This window comes from Netta rufina (genome assembly GCF_964035555.1).
Source record: "Netta rufina genome assembly, chromosome: 15".
NCBI classification, from domain to species: Eukaryota; Metazoa; Chordata; class Aves; order Anseriformes; family Anatidae; genus Netta; species Netta rufina.
In genome coordinates, this window is record NC_140138.1 from 12,323,536 (window position 1) to 12,341,074 (window position 17,539).

General features: G+C 47.0%; 1 protein-coding gene across 1 annotated transcript in view; it reads right to left on the bottom strand.

The window, feature by feature from the left end:
• ADAP1 (ArfGAP with dual PH domains 1) overlaps positions 1-17,539 on the bottom strand; it is a gene marked incomplete at its 5' end in the record, with an annotated part of 54,944 nt that overhangs the window by 21,881 nt on the left and 15,524 nt on the right. Inside the window, one exon of the mRNA XM_084295990.1 lies at positions 11,497-11,579. Within this exon, the coding sequence (XP_084152116.1) occupies positions 11,497-11,579 (83 nt within the window). The remainder of the gene's footprint in view (positions 1-11,496; positions 11,580-17,539) is intronic.

Genomic DNA, 17,539 nt, shown 5'->3' on the forward strand with positions numbered 1-17,539 from the left:
CTCCCAAACCACCAAACACCGTGTCTGGGCTGCAAGAAAACCAAACCTGTGGAAATCCCAGCTTGCCAGCCACCAGCTCTGAAGGCTGCCAGGCCAGCAGGAGGAGCCCAGGGGGAAGGACGCTGACCAAAGCTGCTCACCAACGCTCCTTCCACCAACTTTTTGTGCCTGCCTGACAGCCTGGGCATGGTCCAGCCAGCCACAGAGGAGCACAAGGGCTTTGAGCGGGTGCTGTGCCACATCCAGCATCTCTCTCCTGGGTGCTGCAGTGCCCGCGGAGCCTGGCTCCCAGCGTGCGTCACCTCCCGGCCACCCGCGGGTGATGTCAGTGCCAGAGAACAGAAGCCCTGTCTGTGCCTGCATGAGAAGGAGGTTTCACTGCAGGCTCCTCACTGGAGGGATGCCTGTGCTTTAACCCCCTCCTGGCCACCAGACTGCAGTAACCTCGATGTGCAGCTTTAGAAACTAATCACATCTCTGGAGTAGCAGCGTGTTGGCGGGCATTCAGGTTTTAGTGTCAATGCAGACACCCACACGCCCACCCCTGCTAAAGGCTCTTTGATTATAATCTCGCTGGACCAGGGCTGCTTTTTGCATCTGCACACCAGGGTACGTCCGTACAGCATCTGGAGCACAGACCCAACCCGCTCGTAATGCTCTCGTGTGCCCTTGAAACGCAAGGAGTGACATCGTCTGCGTCATTTTGGGGAGGGCTTTGTCCCTTTGCTTACCCCCCCAGGTTTGTGCAAGCCACCGTCCCCACGGCACCAGGCACACTTGCTACTCTTTTCCTACCAGGCACCAACCACAGCTCACGTGCTCAGTTCTGCCAGAGAGGAGCAGCATCTCTGCTGCCCATCTTTGGAGGGCAGCCCTCACCTCCCTCAGGGCACAGAACCAGCTTGCAAGGGTATAGCAATGCCAAAGGGGAATCGCTCCTGGATTCAGCTGGGGATGGTAGAAATGGAGCCAGAGCTCGGGACGGACTAGCCGAGATCTCACAGATAAGAGAAAGGCTGAGCACGGCTTCGTAACAACATTTTGCAGAACTCAGTAACAGCTAAACCTGGCACTTCAGTTCAGCCAGACACCGGAAGCAGCTGCTGGGAATTTACTGGAAACCATGACTTAACAGAAGGCACCAGTGATGCAATCACAGTACGCACACCGAGCACCAGCAGGCATCGCACTGTCATGACTTCCTCCCACAAAGCATCTTCTCTGATGTCTAAATCTCAGCCGTGCAGGACTCTGCATGAAGCTTCAGCAAAATAGCAGGCTGCCCTTAGCTCCCCTGCTTTTTAGCAGCTCTCCTCTTTTATTTCAATCTCCAGGTCCATGAAGGCTCTGCTTACAGGGATGGGGAGAGAAGGGCTGTACCAAAAGCACCAGACTGTGATGGATGCTCTGCAGGTCACTGAGCACGCCTCACCTTCCCGATGCACGCTGCAGCCCTGCCTCAGTCAGCACGACGCAAACAAGCGCTGCCCATCAAAGAGAGGCACCAGCGGAAAGCGCTGGAGCTGCGCTCAAAGCCCAGCTCTAATTCTCAAGCCTTTCAAGCATAAGAAGAGACTTTCATCCATTTTGCAGCTATCATCAGATAACAGTGGCATTAGAAATCATCCAGAGCAAAGCGGCACTCCTCTTTGAGGCTATGCCGGAGAAATAAATTAACTGATTTCTTTGTATTGAAAATTCCTCTCTGTGGGCTAAGGTCAAGGCTTGCTAAAGCTTTTGACAGCTCTGTTGGCCAATCAGTCATGGGTGCACTGAGGTTAAGTAAAGATTTACATTCACGGAAACTGCTGAAAAAAAATCAGATCTTTGGGTGGAGATTACAGATGAAACCAGTATCTTCAGAAGCTCAACTCACAAAATGGTAGAAGAGCCCTTTATAAGCAGCCTTTTCCTAAATTTCCATACATGGTGTAAATCAAGAGTCACGTCACTGGCATTATGGGAAACTTGCCAGCATAAAAACAGAAGGGGAGGAAAATAAACTCTCTATTTGCGTGGTTCTATTCACTTTACAGACACACGACGCAGGCTGCGCTTTAAAGACTACTTATAGCTTTGCATCAGCCATGTGGATCTTAAGACCTTTGTGGTATTCAGAGTCTAATGTAACTCAGTGTTTATAAAGTGACACTTCACATCTCGCTGCTGTCAACAGAAATATCGCTAGGATTTGGGGGAGGACTTGGGGCTTCATGAACACAAACCACTGCAACTGCTTCGCAGCTATTTCTCTGCTGCTTGGAAGACCAAACAGGTAGCAGTGCTTATAAACTCGTTTTTACTGATGCTTACAGCCTGATTAAGAAGGGCTCTGAGTTGCAAAGCCAGTCCCACCGATCACCAGATCAGCTGCAGGACTTCGCATTCACGAGCTCCCTGTGCTCACGCTGCAGCCCTGCAAGAAGCAGGCAGAGCTGCCGCGGCCCCGCTCAGCCTGGCACAGCCGCCTGCTGGCACCGAGGGCTGCTTTGTCACAAGGAGATGTTGTAAACTTGGGGGGGAGGGAGAGAAGGAGCACTGGGAAAAAAGTGCTGAAGTATTTATATCCCTAGCCAGGTCACACAAGAGAGCGGCAGCCCGCGTATGGCTGCAGCAATGCCAGGTACACCTGCCTCGCACCACAGCCACGCTGCTGATCAGGCAGCTCACTGCAGACACAGCAAAACCAAATCCTGCCCCGAAAGGATTTGCACCACAACACTCTCCTATAGCAGGCACTGGTGGCCTGTTCATCGGATTGGGTGAGCTACTGATAAAAATGATAAGCATTTCCTAGCTTATCTTCATCATATATAATTATAAAATATTTATATAATTATATAATTATTGTTATATAAAATAAAAAAACTTATCACGTGGCTTCTCTTATCGTTCCCGTAAGCTTGGTGTCCTAAGGAACCAAAGCTTATGCAAGCATTGCCTGCTCATCTTCCCCTCTGGCTTTTCAGTGCCTTGGACAATCCCAGCCAGATGCAGCTATCTGTGATTGCTAAATGCTCCACTTCTCCTTGCTTATAAAACAACAGGATAATTCACATGCTTGCAAAAGAAACAACAAAGCTGACTCTTTTAGAGCCACTCTTGCAGTGGGGCAATGCCTCTTTTTTTTTTTTTCCGAGGGAATGCCGCCTGCCTGCTCTCACCTTACACCCAACTGCGCTGCAGTCCCGCTCTGCGGTCGTGCAGAGCTTGTCACCACAGCGCCATCGTCACCTGGGGAAAGTGAGAAGAGCTTCACTGGACTTGGTGGAAACGTGAACAGGAACATCAGCCAAGGATTTGTCCACATCGGGTTGCGTGTGGTTGCAAAAATACGGCAATGAAATAATCTTAATGTCAGGCTGCATGAGAGAAGCTGAGATGGTATCTGGCTACCGTTCTGAGCACATCAGCTGGCTCAAGCCTTCCTAGCACTAAAAGCAGCTCCTCATTCAGCTGGTAACACCTTCGCAAGAATAGAGTTTCGATTAGACCTTTTTGCTTAATGAATGTGCTCACCAGCACGTACAGGATGCTACAGGAATCACCTGCGACAGTGCTGCCTGCCTAGGAGGAGATGGTTTCACACAACAGATTTCCATCTGTATCAGGTTGTTCCCACAGTACCATTTCATCAGGTGTCGGGAGGGGATCTCATTACCCACAGCATCCTGATGCTCTGAGCACAGACCAGGTCTGACGTGAAGGCATTCAGAGAGCAGAACCCAACGCAAGCTTCAACAGAGCAACACACATTCACACCAGCCAAGGATGCAGCCCTCACCTGCAAGTAGACAGCCCTCAGAGAGGTAGGACAGGGCCAAATGGCCACGCTCACCAGCCCTGATGACAAACACAAGCAGCCACCAGCCTAAAACCTTGGCTGCAACCCAGGGAGCTTCACCCTGAGGCCATGAGCTCCCCTTCCCACCCACACTGACCCCTCAAGGTACCAAGAGCTGGGGCCCGGCCCCTGCCACCCAACAGCACGCAGACCCCCAGGGCCCTCCATGCACCCACCTGTGAAATGGGGCTCAGCACCCAGCATTACGCTGCATTCCCTCACTGAAAGCATTTACATCAGAAAAGCCATCTTTGCAGAAGTCGAGGATGCACGTTGTTCAGACAATGCGGCAGGAGGGTACAGAAACCAGAGCATGCATTACTGGCACAGCCACATACGTGTACAAAGAGAAGGATGCTGGCAAAAACGCCTCTGCTTTGAGCAGCACCAGAGCAGGCTGCAGCACGGACACACCATCCCTGTCCTCCCTGGCTCCTCAGGACACAAACCTCCCCCCACAAAAGCCCTCTCTCTCCTCTCTCCAGCACCCAAGACCCTCAGGCTGTGCTCTGCCAATTAACCAGGAGGAGGAAGAAATGCATCAGCCTCCCAGAAGCTCTCAGCTTACCACGATTCAGAACTCATCCTATCAGACTGGACACTTCTGGCAGCAGCGATTTGACCTTCTGAAATTGCCTGTGATGCTTTTTCTCCCCCACCCAAAAAGGAAAGGTGGGCAAATGAGACATTTGATAATTCTCTAACTGCATTTTGAAGCTGTGAATTCAGCAAAGCTGCCCACTTCCTGCTAGCATCTGACAATGAAAGGCAAAAAACGTTTCACAGGGAAAGTCCGACCACCTTTCCTTTGCTGCAGCTGTGAAAAGCTGCGTCACCTCCACCTCACTCCCATCACCTCCACCATCGGGCCAAGCCAAGGGGATGGTGCCGGTTCACGCAGCACATCCAGCTCCCTCCTGCACAAGCATTTCCTTAAGGACTGTGTGCATTAACATCTTAACAAACGGCATCAGCAGCCCTCTAGCTGGTGCTTTATTTCTGTGCTCTGCTTGCTTCTGAGGCTGAGAAAAACACCGGGCTGAAGCACGGCATTGCTGTGTCACTGCAGGCTCGCTCACCGAAACAGGAAAGTGACAGCAGAGGATGAGGTCTGTCACTTAAAATAATTGGGTTTAAACTGCAACACTGCTCACTGCTTTGTCTGATCACGCCCAAAATAAACCGCATTACATCACTGCAGGTCAGGCTGAACTAATACGGGTATCTTCCTCGCAGTGAGAAGGAACATATTCACATCCCGTGTGTTTGCTCTCGTCCTTCGCAGCCTTCCAACTGTGCAAGTGCAGGGAAAAATTAATTCAGATTGTTTCCCGTGTTATGCAAGAGCCACATGGAATAGAAAGTGCACAGATTTTACGATTTTAGGGTGTTGTTTCACGTCTCATAATTTACTTTGCTACCCTATTTGCAGACAAATACAAACTAACACATAAGCAAAGTCATCTCTAGGGTGTTGAGAGAACACAGGGCAAGCGAATGGACACCTTCAGCCAAATGCCCCCCTTCGGAGCTACCTGTGCAGAGCTCGCCCTTCTCAGCCCTCAGTAATGGCAACGAGATCTAGTCCACGCTGCAAATACAAGGGATAGAAACCAACAGAGGCTAAAGCCGTCTAAGGCTGCAGCGCCACTGTATTATCTCACGCTGCGGAGCAAGAGGCCGCCACCCTCGGACATACAACCACCAATCAAACAATCAAGGCCTTTTCCGACTTCCATCCCAAAGGGCAGGGTTTAAATCTTCAGCCTGTGTAAATCTCAATTCCTTCACCATTTTTATGGGACCTAGGACAATTTGCATCAGCTGAGGAGCTGCAGCCTCCCATGACTGAAGAATGAAAGCAATGATGCTCGCTGGCATTTACATCCTCCCTCCTTGCAAAGGATACATTCCCATCCCAAACACCTTTGCAAAATGTCTCAGTGTGAAAGATCCCCAGCAGTATGTGCTGTGAGGACGGGAGGACTGCAGATCCCCTGTCCCACTAAAACAGAATGGTTTTGGCATGCAGATTTGGTAGCAGCATGTTTGATCTGCGAATCTTCTCCCTTTATTGACTGCTCTTCCACGACCTGATAAATTAACAGCACTAGGACGTGCCGGCCTATTTATAGAAAATACAAGAAAGCAGCATTTGCAGCAAAGTTGCAGCAAGCTGTGTCTGGTGAAGCTGTTGCTTGCACGAAGTTCACCCCGTGCTCGCCATCTGTTCACACTGTGCTGGAAAGCACCTCCACCCTGGTCTGAGTGCCTGTAAATCACTGCTGAACCATCTCAGTGACCCTATTAAATAACAATACATGGCATAAATAATCTCTTAATGTCTTGTATGTCTGCACCTCACTGGTGAGCCTTTGCTCTCCTGGGCTTGGACTCTTTAAGAAGAGCAGTGAGTCAGGATCTCTCTCTCCCCTCATAGAGATGCCCCTGCCTTTGCTTTAGTGTAAATAACATCAAGTATTTGGTCAAAAGATTATTCATATGGCCTTGGCCACTACTATAGTTGGTAGTATTTAAGCCAAAACCCAATCCCTTGTTGTTCCTTGTATCCATGGTGCTCCTCTGGCTCTCTGAGAGCACCCCAATCTCTGCAGACCAGAGAGTTTCACAACTGGCTTTGGAAGGAGGGAAGTGCTAACTGCATCCTTGCTGGGAACAAGGGGATCAGCTCAGGGAGCAGACCAGCAGAGAACAGTCTGCTCGGATGTGTGTGGCTGTAGCAAGGCCAGGGGAACACCACGCGTAGGTTCAGGATTGCCTTGTTTGAACTCTGTACAATCAATTTGGTTTTAGGAAGCAGAATTCCTACCGCCTTCCAGTTTGCTGTAACGTACCCTGCCTGAGAGACACCTGAGACGAGCTGCTTGCTCTCTGCAACTCGGTGTCTTCCACACAGCAGCACCCTGGGGAATCTGCAGCATCTCCCCCTCCCAGCAATGGTGAGACAAAATGCACCCACCAAGCAGCAACCAGCTGGAGCTCGAAGAAAAGCTTTGGCACCGGACCAGCTCATTGCATCACGAGACAGGATTCGCCTCCCCATCCAGGCGAGGGTCATTTCAAACCTTTACATCTTCCAACAGCTACTGACTGCCAGTTCTCACATCCCCTCCAGCAGAACATCTCTGTGCTGGGTCCTGCATGGAAACTACAGTTGGAAAGATGGTGTAGGAGGCAAAGAGAGAGGGGAAAAACATTCTTCCCAATGACAAGGAGCAGTAAAGCAATGGCAGAAGGGAACTCAGTCGGTTTCACACTGATTTATTTGTAGAATACTTTTCAGATGCATCCTATTTGCCTACCATCAATTGTGCAGATATTAGTCAAAAAAGGTGAGACCTCTGTTGTGGTGAGCTTTGTCTGCACGGACTGCACAAGCACCCAGGGCTCACCCACAATGAGCACCAGATAACAGGCAGACACAGTCAGTGTTCCCAGGAAAAAGGTGTCACCTCCTCTTACACAGACATCTCTGTTCGTTGCCCATTAGCTCTGACTGCGCTTCCCATGCTCAGCCCATGGGTAAGCGCTGTCACGATCCAAACTGTAAAGTTACACCATATCTTCCTGACAAGCATTAAGAGATTTAACACCAGGTAAAGCAGTTTCATTTGCTAATGTTAACGCGAAGAATCCAAAGATCTCCCTGCACCTTGGTGGTAGTGAGATGGGTCCATCAGAAGCCAAAGGCAGGCTTACAGGAGCTGACGCCTCCCTTTTGCTTTCTCTTGGCCACATGCATATCCCCTTCGCTTGTCTGTGGCCTGAGATACATTAGAGCAGCTGCACCTTTACCAATTTATATTATTATAATGCTCCAGCTCTGAAAACACTGTTCTGCTCCCTCCACACCTTCCTTGGCTAAAATAAATCCATTTGATAAAGAGTAATCAAAAACACCCAAACGAACTAATTTTCAGCACAACATTTGGAAGGCATTGCCGTAACTGCTGCCAGTCAACAGCAGGGGAAGACATCCAAGCTTTTAAAGGACAATCACACAAACCTTTCAACTGCCTCGAGTTCCAGATTGGAACTTGACGGCAATTAATACCACCCTTCACTTCCAGAAGTCGGTGCCTGCGCCCCATTAAACTCCTCGAGAGGGGACAATTAGCTGGAGACTGACAGTAATTGAGTCAGTTCATTTATCAGAAGGGATAAAACGACCCTCAAATGCATTAATGTGGGGGTCTTAAAATCGGTATTACTCTATGCCACTGTGCAACAAAAGTATCAGTAGCACGAGGAACACAACCATGACATTAATCAGGATTACCGGGGTGTAAATAATGTTTTGCCTCATGAAGTCTGTCTAGGATGATCAGATTATTTAGCTTTAATACTGCAGTCGAATTAAGAGCTCAAACGTATAAAAGGGTGTATCTAAGAATCGATAGTGGATCACCGAAGCATTTAATCACTGTTTTACTAATCTTCCTGCACTACCCGAACTCAAACTGACTCCTTGCACTAAAATCAATGGTGCTAACATATTCATTAATGACGGCTCATTCAGAGGAATGAAACCATCAGAGTTTGAAGAACTATCCCACGGCACAGGAGCTGGAAGCTGCAGCTGTCAGTGGCGCATGGGCTAAAGCCCAAAGGCTTCCTGTGGGAGCAAGAAACTCCCTAAAATTTCCGTGGAAGTTCCTATAAGGAATCTTGTACCGAGGGAAAATGGCCACAACTGCAGGTGTAACAGCGTGCCCCAGAGAGGGGACATCTGAAGACTGTGGATCTGCAGCCAGGGCTCCTCCCTGGGGTGAGGTTTGAGGTCCTGCTTGAACACCCAGCGTTGCCCACACCAGGGATTTCTGTTCACACAAGGTATGTCTGTTTCCCAACTCCATTTCTGCTACCTTACATTGCTTCCCATCACAGAGGGCAGTTTCCCATCGGTCAGGGGGCTATGCAAAGCCTTTTGGAGCAGCTGGGTAAGACCCAGCCATTGCCTCTGCATCCCACACTCGTGTCTCTTGTTTATACTTCTTACCAGCAGCCAACGAGTCTGCCGCATCCCCCTGCCAGGCTCCCCTATGTGACTATCTCAGCGCTGACCTGCACGTCTGACACTCCTGTCCTGAGACTCATTTCTCCAAGGGCTGTCAGTTCAGCTGCGATAGCTTCTGCTTGGCATCTACAGGCTCCAGGCAGTCTCTCCCCAAAGGATTTTCTGAAAGCGAGAACTCTGAATTTCTGACTCAGGTTTCACCAGGCTGCCTGGAAAAGGATGCTACTCAAAACTGCTCAAAGATAGCATTTTCTTATTTTTATGCAATTGTTGAGCAAATATCAGAATGCAAAACTGCCCTTGGGATTGTAAAATGGAATTAAATCTTCCAAGAAACAACAGAAAATGGATACCGACATCTCTATTAGCAACAAAATGTTTCATGCTTAGAAACTGGTAATCTAACACCCCTCTGGGGAATTCAGAATGGTGAGAAAAAACGGTCTAAGGCAACGCTGGAGAGAAAGAGAGATATACATAAATTTAAATGGGACACAAACTGCGTGGGGGGTGGGCAAGAAGGCCTCCTTGTATCAGTCCCACCCTAGTGCATCCCCATTCAGGAGGTCATGAATGGAAAGCAATTGCCCAGACGCTCTGCAGCCCCCAGCAGCGCTGAACCCAGCACGAGCAGGCCACGAGCATTGCTCCACACAGGGTGCATCCTCAAGGCTGCTAAGCTGGACCAACCCCTGCAAGCAGTGATAAGGGCAGAGCAGGGACAAGTAATGTGGCTGAGCTTCTTCTGCAAGTGCCAAACTCCAGCCTGCCTTGGATGGCATAGCTCAGACCAGCTCATTGATGGCACTGATTCACACCAGCTTGGCAACCTGGTGATCCAGCACCAATACACAACACAAGCCACAGCCCTGGGAAACAACTGATCCCAGTGTAACAGCCAGAGAACTGAAAACAGTGTCCCCAACATCGTCACGCTGTCCAGCAGAAGCAGCATGGTTTGGCACAGGCTGAAGCACAGGTTTGCAACCAGATCTCGGGAGCTGTTATGGTGAAACAGAAAGGATAAGTCGGTGCTGGAAGTTTGGTCCCCACCTCCCTGCTTTGTTCAGAAGAATGAACAGATGACATCCTGGTTAGCATCGCCCAGGTAATTTACACAGCTCCCATGCTGGATTTTGATGGTGATACAATTCTCAGAGAAAATACATAAAACCAAAAAAATGGTACACAACCTACAAGGTGCCCATCAACCTGCCTTCCTTTCCTCTCCTTCTCCCACAAGTGCTGTTCATTTAAAATGGCTTGCCATGTTCTCTTTTATGTTCTGCAGTTAATGGTGTTTGAACTTCAAAGAGGAGAGAAAACCCTACCCCTTCCCTTCACCATGCAGTTAAATATTATGCAACAGCATTACTGAAAAGCAGCTACAAAATACATTGCTAAAATAAACTTCTGTTCGAGCTCTTCCTACAGTATTTTTCAGAAAGGTCAGAACACACTGCCCTTCTGCCTGAACAACACTGGAACAAATACTTCTTTCTAACCAGGTACACCCTCTTCTTGGAGTCACAAGGAGTAATTGTGCTTAAAACGATGAGGTTGCCTGAAGTACCCCGTTGAATCTGGGCTTTTATATTTAAAAGCTGCACGGTATGAAATGGCAACATTATTCCTGGGTGAACATTATACACATATTGGCAGATAAATTCCAAATCTGTCTAGGAAATCAACTATTTATCATTAATATAACACGTCCAACTCCAGCAGACTGTTTGGAAAACCTAAAATAAAATGTGCAGTGTACTATACATGAATATGGATTACACACACACACATGCACGCACATTATGTGCAGGTTTCATATATAGAAAAAAGCAGAGCAGAAAGACTCTAAACATAAATTGAGACTATATGAGATCAGATTTTAATTGAAGTTTTAATAGCAGCAAACTGCTGGAGCTACCTGCTTGTTATTAGTCTTGAAAAGCAGAACGAAAATAAAATTTTAACCTTTCATCTGCAACATGGTTCTTGGTAATAAAATTATCCCGGAGTCACGCATGCACATAGCCGGTGTCAGCTCCTTAATATGCACAATAAATTAAAGGCTACTTACATATAGCAAAAAAGTATCCAGTTAATTTCATGCGCTTTCGTGCCAGTCCTTATGCTGGTGCAGCTGCACAACAAACCTGGCCAAGCCCTGCACCTCCTCCTTAAACTCTGCCCTTCTTTAAGAAAACTGACTTATTCTCTGAACCTGGCCCTTACTGACCATTAACCAGACTGTCGTTAATCTGATTTCATCTTTTCACAGCAAAAGTCACCTCCATAAGATAAACACCCTTACCTCCATTTTAACGTGCATTTATGTCTCCAGCTATCAGAAACAAATTCGCTGGTACTTTACTGATCATGAGTCAACAGAATGACTCCTGATAACTCATTACTTTCCATCAGGCACTGACATTCCCAATATTCCCACTCAAATACACGGAACACCAGGACAAATCTTGTCCAAAAGATCATGCTTTCTCTTCCTCTTTAGTGACATACAAGCAATAATCAATATAAAGAAAATATAAACAGAGACAAGAAAAATGGAAGGTGCCGAACATCAAAAAATTGATCTGCCAAAAGTTTCTTTCACTACCTGCAGAATAAGGCTCCTGCTTCTCACTGTGAATGAATTCTTTCCTTTCATATTTGGCTCTGATCCACTGTTCCCGCAGCAGTCTGGAAAAAAGAAAAAAGAAAGAAGTAGACATGGTAGACATGGTCCAAGATAAACTAAAGAAGAATCCATAATCATTAACTCTGCAATCAAAATATTACTGTGATTTAAAAGTCTTCCAAAAATTAAATTAACACACCCAAGGGCTTCTTCCATTGTGTTAAGAGAGCAAATCAATTGTTTTATTTTATTGGAAATTTACTAAGATCTACAGATTTAGTGAAATAGCCCATTTCCACCCACCCAATCAGCCTCTGCACATAATTCCAACAGTATATGAACAATCTTAAACATAAGCTCCTCGGACTGGATTCTTTAGTAAATGGGATCGTTGAATGAAAAAAAAAAAAAAAAACAAAACACAACACAAAGCAAAACAACAAAAAAGCAATAAACATAAAAGACAAATAAATCTTTGCCCTAAAACTGTTGATATGAAAACCCGGACTTGGTACATTCAAACTTAGAGCCTGGACTGCTTACCCTAAGAAAGAAATCTATGACACATGGTGGAAAACATGTCTATTATGTCTAGTCTTCTGGTCTTCATGCTGAAAATGATACCAAGACTTCCAGAAAGGAATAAACAACCCAGACATTATAAATACATTTTGTTATTTTATTTTAGGGTGAGTACTGGAATTAATGAAGGACGTAAGTAGTTTAAATCTAGAATAAGATAGCGATTGCTTCAAACAGCTCTAACTGTGCTTTGTTAATTGCAAGGGAACCTTAAATAGCCCAAGCAGGCAGAAACACATGGAAATAATGGCATGTGTCATCCCAGCTTCACAGCAGACATTTAGAAGTGGCCTACACTGATGACAGTGAAAGATCCCCCGGCATCAGGCGTGTTCTGTAAAACCCATCACACTTCAACACATCAACACCCCGCTAACGAAAACTGTTGATATGCTTTAACCATCTCTTTTTTTTTTTCTTTTTTTTTTTTGCTGACCGCACAAATTTAACACTAGCTTCCCAGCAAGACACATTCCAGAAATGTTCAAAGCAGATAAGCATACTACTAGTGCTTGTGAAAATTCATCTAGGGGCTACAGCAAACAAATAGATCACATTTGCAAGATATTATTCAAACAGAACCATGGCTGTAATAGGTTTCCTGGAAGTAAAGGAGGAAATAATCACATCTATTTTATCCCACCCATTGTTTCATCTCCCTGCCCTTCTCCCACAAGCCTCAGGGAGCACCACAGCTTTGCTGCATCCAAAACTCAACTGTGAGCCTCTGCTGTAGCAGAAATAATGCACTGAGAATCTGCCTTTCCCCCTTCTGTTCCTGTTTTCAGGACCGATCTTTAGTTGCTACACACATCTGCAAGTTTGACTGTGAACTCGAAAGGCAAACACCCATCTCCCCTTCTGCTGTCACCCTGTGCCACGCTCTAGTCTGAGGATAACCCATCCCCAGATCTTCACAGTGGGGTTCAGATGGGGTTCATAGAAGTGTGCAGGTTGCTCTTGTGGGCTGAGCAGGATGCTCTTTCTTGATCCAATACCTACAACACAGTAGCCTGCAAATAGAGAATGTTGTTGACCCAGAAGGAAGAATTTAACTGCCTGTTTCTATACTTCTGCTGCTCATCAAGAAAGCTACAGAAACTTAATCAAAAAAAAAATCAACATTAGTACTTAAATTTGTTTCTGTTCGTGCAATTTTTCAGCCTGGCTGCTGCAGACAGCTTGCTGTCACCGTAGCCAAACTTGGACCTTTTCAACAAGACAATTAGGAATTTAACGATAAGGAAGAGAATTCACACCACCCTCAGCTCCAGCTGACTTCTGTGGGTTCAGCAGGAGCTGCAGCTGTTCAGAGCCTCTGAAAGTCAGCCTTCCAATGCAAATGTTTAAATAAGGTTCATGCACAGCAATGGGAAAACACTCTTGCTCTATAATGCAAATACTACAACTGATACACTCTGCTGGTCCTTACGCCTTAGGGAACAGTGCTCTGCAATGACTTATTTCCCGTGACGCTGTCAGTGACAGTGGTTCAGTATCTCCACAGCTGTTTCGCAAGAGAGCACAGATTTATCAGCCGTGAAGTACCTAGCCCAAATGTATGTCCCGAGAAGTTGCAAAAAACTCTCGGTAACCTCTCCCAGCACTTGGGCCAGGCCACAAGTGGCTCCAGTGGCAAGTCCTATGGCAGATAAGACTCAGTCATGCTGTGTTCCCAGCTCACACAAATTCCCACCACCTCACACATTCTTTCTTCCTTCCTCATAATCACAAACCCGGGTTCTTTCAGCAACGATTTCCCGAAAATCAAGATGCACCAAGAGCAGCCCGCAGTTAGGACAACCAGATGCAAGGCCAGCAGCTGCAGCTTCTGCTCCAGATGTTATTTATAGAAAGCAGAACAGCTCTAGCAAAAGAAACTGAAACAAAAACCCAAGGAGGATGGCGAGGAGTCCAGCATCTCCCTATGGACTGAGAGGCTGAGCAGGGACTTGACCATACTCAGTACCATTGACTGGAGGCAATGCTGCCACAAAAAAATAAAAAATAAAAAAGCTTTTGAGTCTGGAGTTAAACCCTAGTGTCACTGGCAGTCCTTGCGTGAATCTAAACAGGAATTTGTCTCAGTATCTACAGGATCTGAAAGCAATCAGAGTTCAGGGCCAAGCCAAAGGTCCCTAAGCCATATAGTCCCTCTACTGTTTCCATTAGACTTCAGAACTGATCTCCATTTTATTTTAAGTATGCCTTTGGGGGGCCTTTAGGCGTTTGCTGCTGACAGAGTTCTCTGTTTTAGTTGAAGTGTATTTTTCTTGAGGTTAATTTGTTTGTAAATAACCCAGGGCAGATATCACATGCCTAATACACGACACTACATCCAAAGCCCCCTTTGATTCCAACACTCTGTGACCAGAACTGATTGCAGCAGTAGCCTTATGTTATTTTATTGCATTTCTGGTGATGGGATGTGCAGCAAACAGGCAGTTTGTGTTTGTTAGAAAAATATAACCATCATTCCTGAACTGCGGAGACGCACAGCTTTCAGGATCAAGTCCAAAAGCTTTAACAGCCCACCTAAAGTCTGGCAGGCTGCTGCTTACAGGGAATGTGTCATGGTTTTGGCAATTAAAACAAAGCTCTTTGTAATTATCAGGATAAAAACCTGGGAGCAAAGGAAAAAAAATAAGGAAAGACTACGTTTCCAACAGAATAGCAGCTGCCCACTGAATAGAGCAGGACTGCGTGGCACCAAGGAGGCTGTGGATCTGGAGACCAACAATGCATTGCCAACACCAACACCTCCAAATCTCATCGTAGGTACTTGTTGGCTTGCCTGGCCACCCACACGAAAGCATGTGGCCCCTGCCAAAGGATCAGCAAGAAACGATTTAAAAGAAGTCAGTGGAGCAGCTTTATCTTGGTCCCACATACTCAAAGCCTTTGTTGCAGAGCACAAAACAGCACAGGAAAAGCTGTGCTTGTGTTCCAATGGTTGTTATCAAATTGTGGCTGCATGGCCTCACTGTGCTCCGCACAGGAGTGCTGGTCAGCCAAGTCTACAGTCTTCAATTTATCGCTAAACAAGACCTTCAGCAGGGCTGGCTTTCCTAGGATGCTCTATGGTGCACCCACCACAGGGGCTGCTGAGCTTTTTGGACACATAGGCCAGTCAAGAAGCCCCAGCCAGAGCTGTAAGTGGCCCAAAATCCATTGAAGAGCAAGCATCAGTCTCCTGGTGACATCCTTGTGAGCCACCAAACCAGACAAAGACTAAGGAACGTCATCCAGGACCGTCTTTTCCGAAACCCAAACGGAGCTTTTCCGAAACCCAAGCATCTGGAGCTTGTCAGAGGTTTGTCCAGGAAAAAATTAAAAATGCTTTTTCAGATGCAATTCTGTGGGCACAGCTATGCCAAGTTTCTGTCAAAACTCAGTTTTAATGAAATTTTAACTCTGAGTCCAAATTTTTGCTCATACAGTGCAAGGGCAGCCACTGCAGTGTAGACTAAAAGCCCTTCCAGCTTCACCTCCTGCTCCAACCCCTTCTCCTATGCAGCAAGAAGAGAATTTTCACTACTTCTGAGCCTTACCAGCGCAAGGGGAGTTGAGCGTGATTCAAGCCATCACAGGAGGCTCCAGCACTCGGGAACTGATGAGCAGCCCGTCGTTGATAGGCTGTGTTGCAATACCACAAGAGCTTTATACCCAAGATATCAAGGCACTGTTGAAAGCCATGGATATAAGATCTGAAGAATCTGACTAATACGTAGGAGCTGGAGCAAAATGCTCAACCTTAATGCTTAAGCCTTACTGGGATACATCCTCTCTCTGACTGATGCCTCACCTCATTCCAGATGAGGCAACTACCCAGCACAACCCATACTGCCCCATTTTTCCTACCAAGGCACTTAAGCGCACTGTACAGTCAGTACATTTAAGTGTTTTGCATAAAGACCAAACGTATGATGCTCTGCGTCACTGAATCAAGCAACAAAGCGACATGAACCACTGTTAAGTATTGGGCAGGGACACGAACGTACTTCCAGCATCGCAAAAGCCCAGTAGGAGCTTCTCTCTTCATCTTCTAAGAGTTTTCTGTCAAGCATATGGCTGAAGAAGGCCTTTTTCCTTCACTTTTACCCTGTGCTTGCACTGTATCCACCCCAGGAATTGCTACTGGTACAGCTCTCAATCTGCTGCCAGCGCACAGAGCTGGAACAAGATCACTCATGACCATCCAAGGAGAGATTTTGTGGTTTAAGTTCCTCACCCAACACTCTGGGTCAGTGCTGTGCTGGTGCAGGAGCAGGGTCTGGTATTCTTTTCAGCCTCAGGGACTCCCCAGATTTACAAAACTTGGCTGCTCTGCTCACTGCTCCCACTGCATGGGCCAAGCTGTTGGCAGATGGAAGATGAAAGGAGAGGGCAGAATGGATTTTTTGTTGTTTGGTCTGTGTTGGTTTTTTTTCTTCCTGTGCACAGCTGGTAAAATTTCCCTGGGCAATTCCAGAGCATCCCTCCACTTCTGTAACCACTGCCAAGTTTCTGACAGAGCCAGAAAGCCACAATGGGATTTCCGGAGGATGCAGAAGCCAGATGCAGCAGGCAAACACCACGTAATTTCCAAGGAACGAAGCAACATCACAGGCAAGAAGAAAAAAGGACAAGCTAGCTCCAGAGCACTTCTTCCCTCGTTTTGAGCTTCGCAGTTCTTCAAGCAACCAAGGCAGAGGGATTCCCAAAGAAAAGACTAAAAGGAGTGAACAGCCTGTCCTTATTATGGCTCAGATGTCAGCATCCTGATGCGCTGAGTTTGAGAGCAGCTTCCACAAAGCATGCCCAGCCACCGCAGCCATCCAACATGGGGTGTTGTAATTAGAAGCACCAAAACCTCCAGATGCTGCAGAACGCAGGTCGGCACACAACAGCGTGCTGTTAGTGGTGGCTGGAGATGTTAGCCATGGCCATGCCACCCAGCGCTGTGAGCTGGGAACAGCTCACGCTGCTGCAGTGACGGGGATGCAGCAAGGCAGGGAGATCGCTAAATGTACACTCCTTTACGAAGCAGAGCTCCCCTGATCTTTGCTAGTATTTATCTACTGAAAGGCAGAGGGAGCCTCTGACCAGAGAAAGAAAAATACAACCTTGCACATTGCCCTCAAAACATCCCCAACACACGATGTACCCACAGCTGCTTGCATAGCAGCACAGTGCGTGAACAGGACCTGCTGCTGCGAGGGATCACATTCATGTTGCAGAGAGCACCCACACAAGCAGAGCTTCAGGCTCAGCTCTGAAACTCGGGCACGCAGGCTGAAAATTGTCCCTATGCAAAATATCTGCAAGTTACAAGCACAGAGCAGACAAACCGTCCCAGAAGCAGCAACTTACAGGAGGACTAGCCTTGCTTCATCCTCCTAACTAAGAGCAAAATGAAAAGCTTTAAATAAAGAAACAAACAAAAAAAAAACGTAACCCC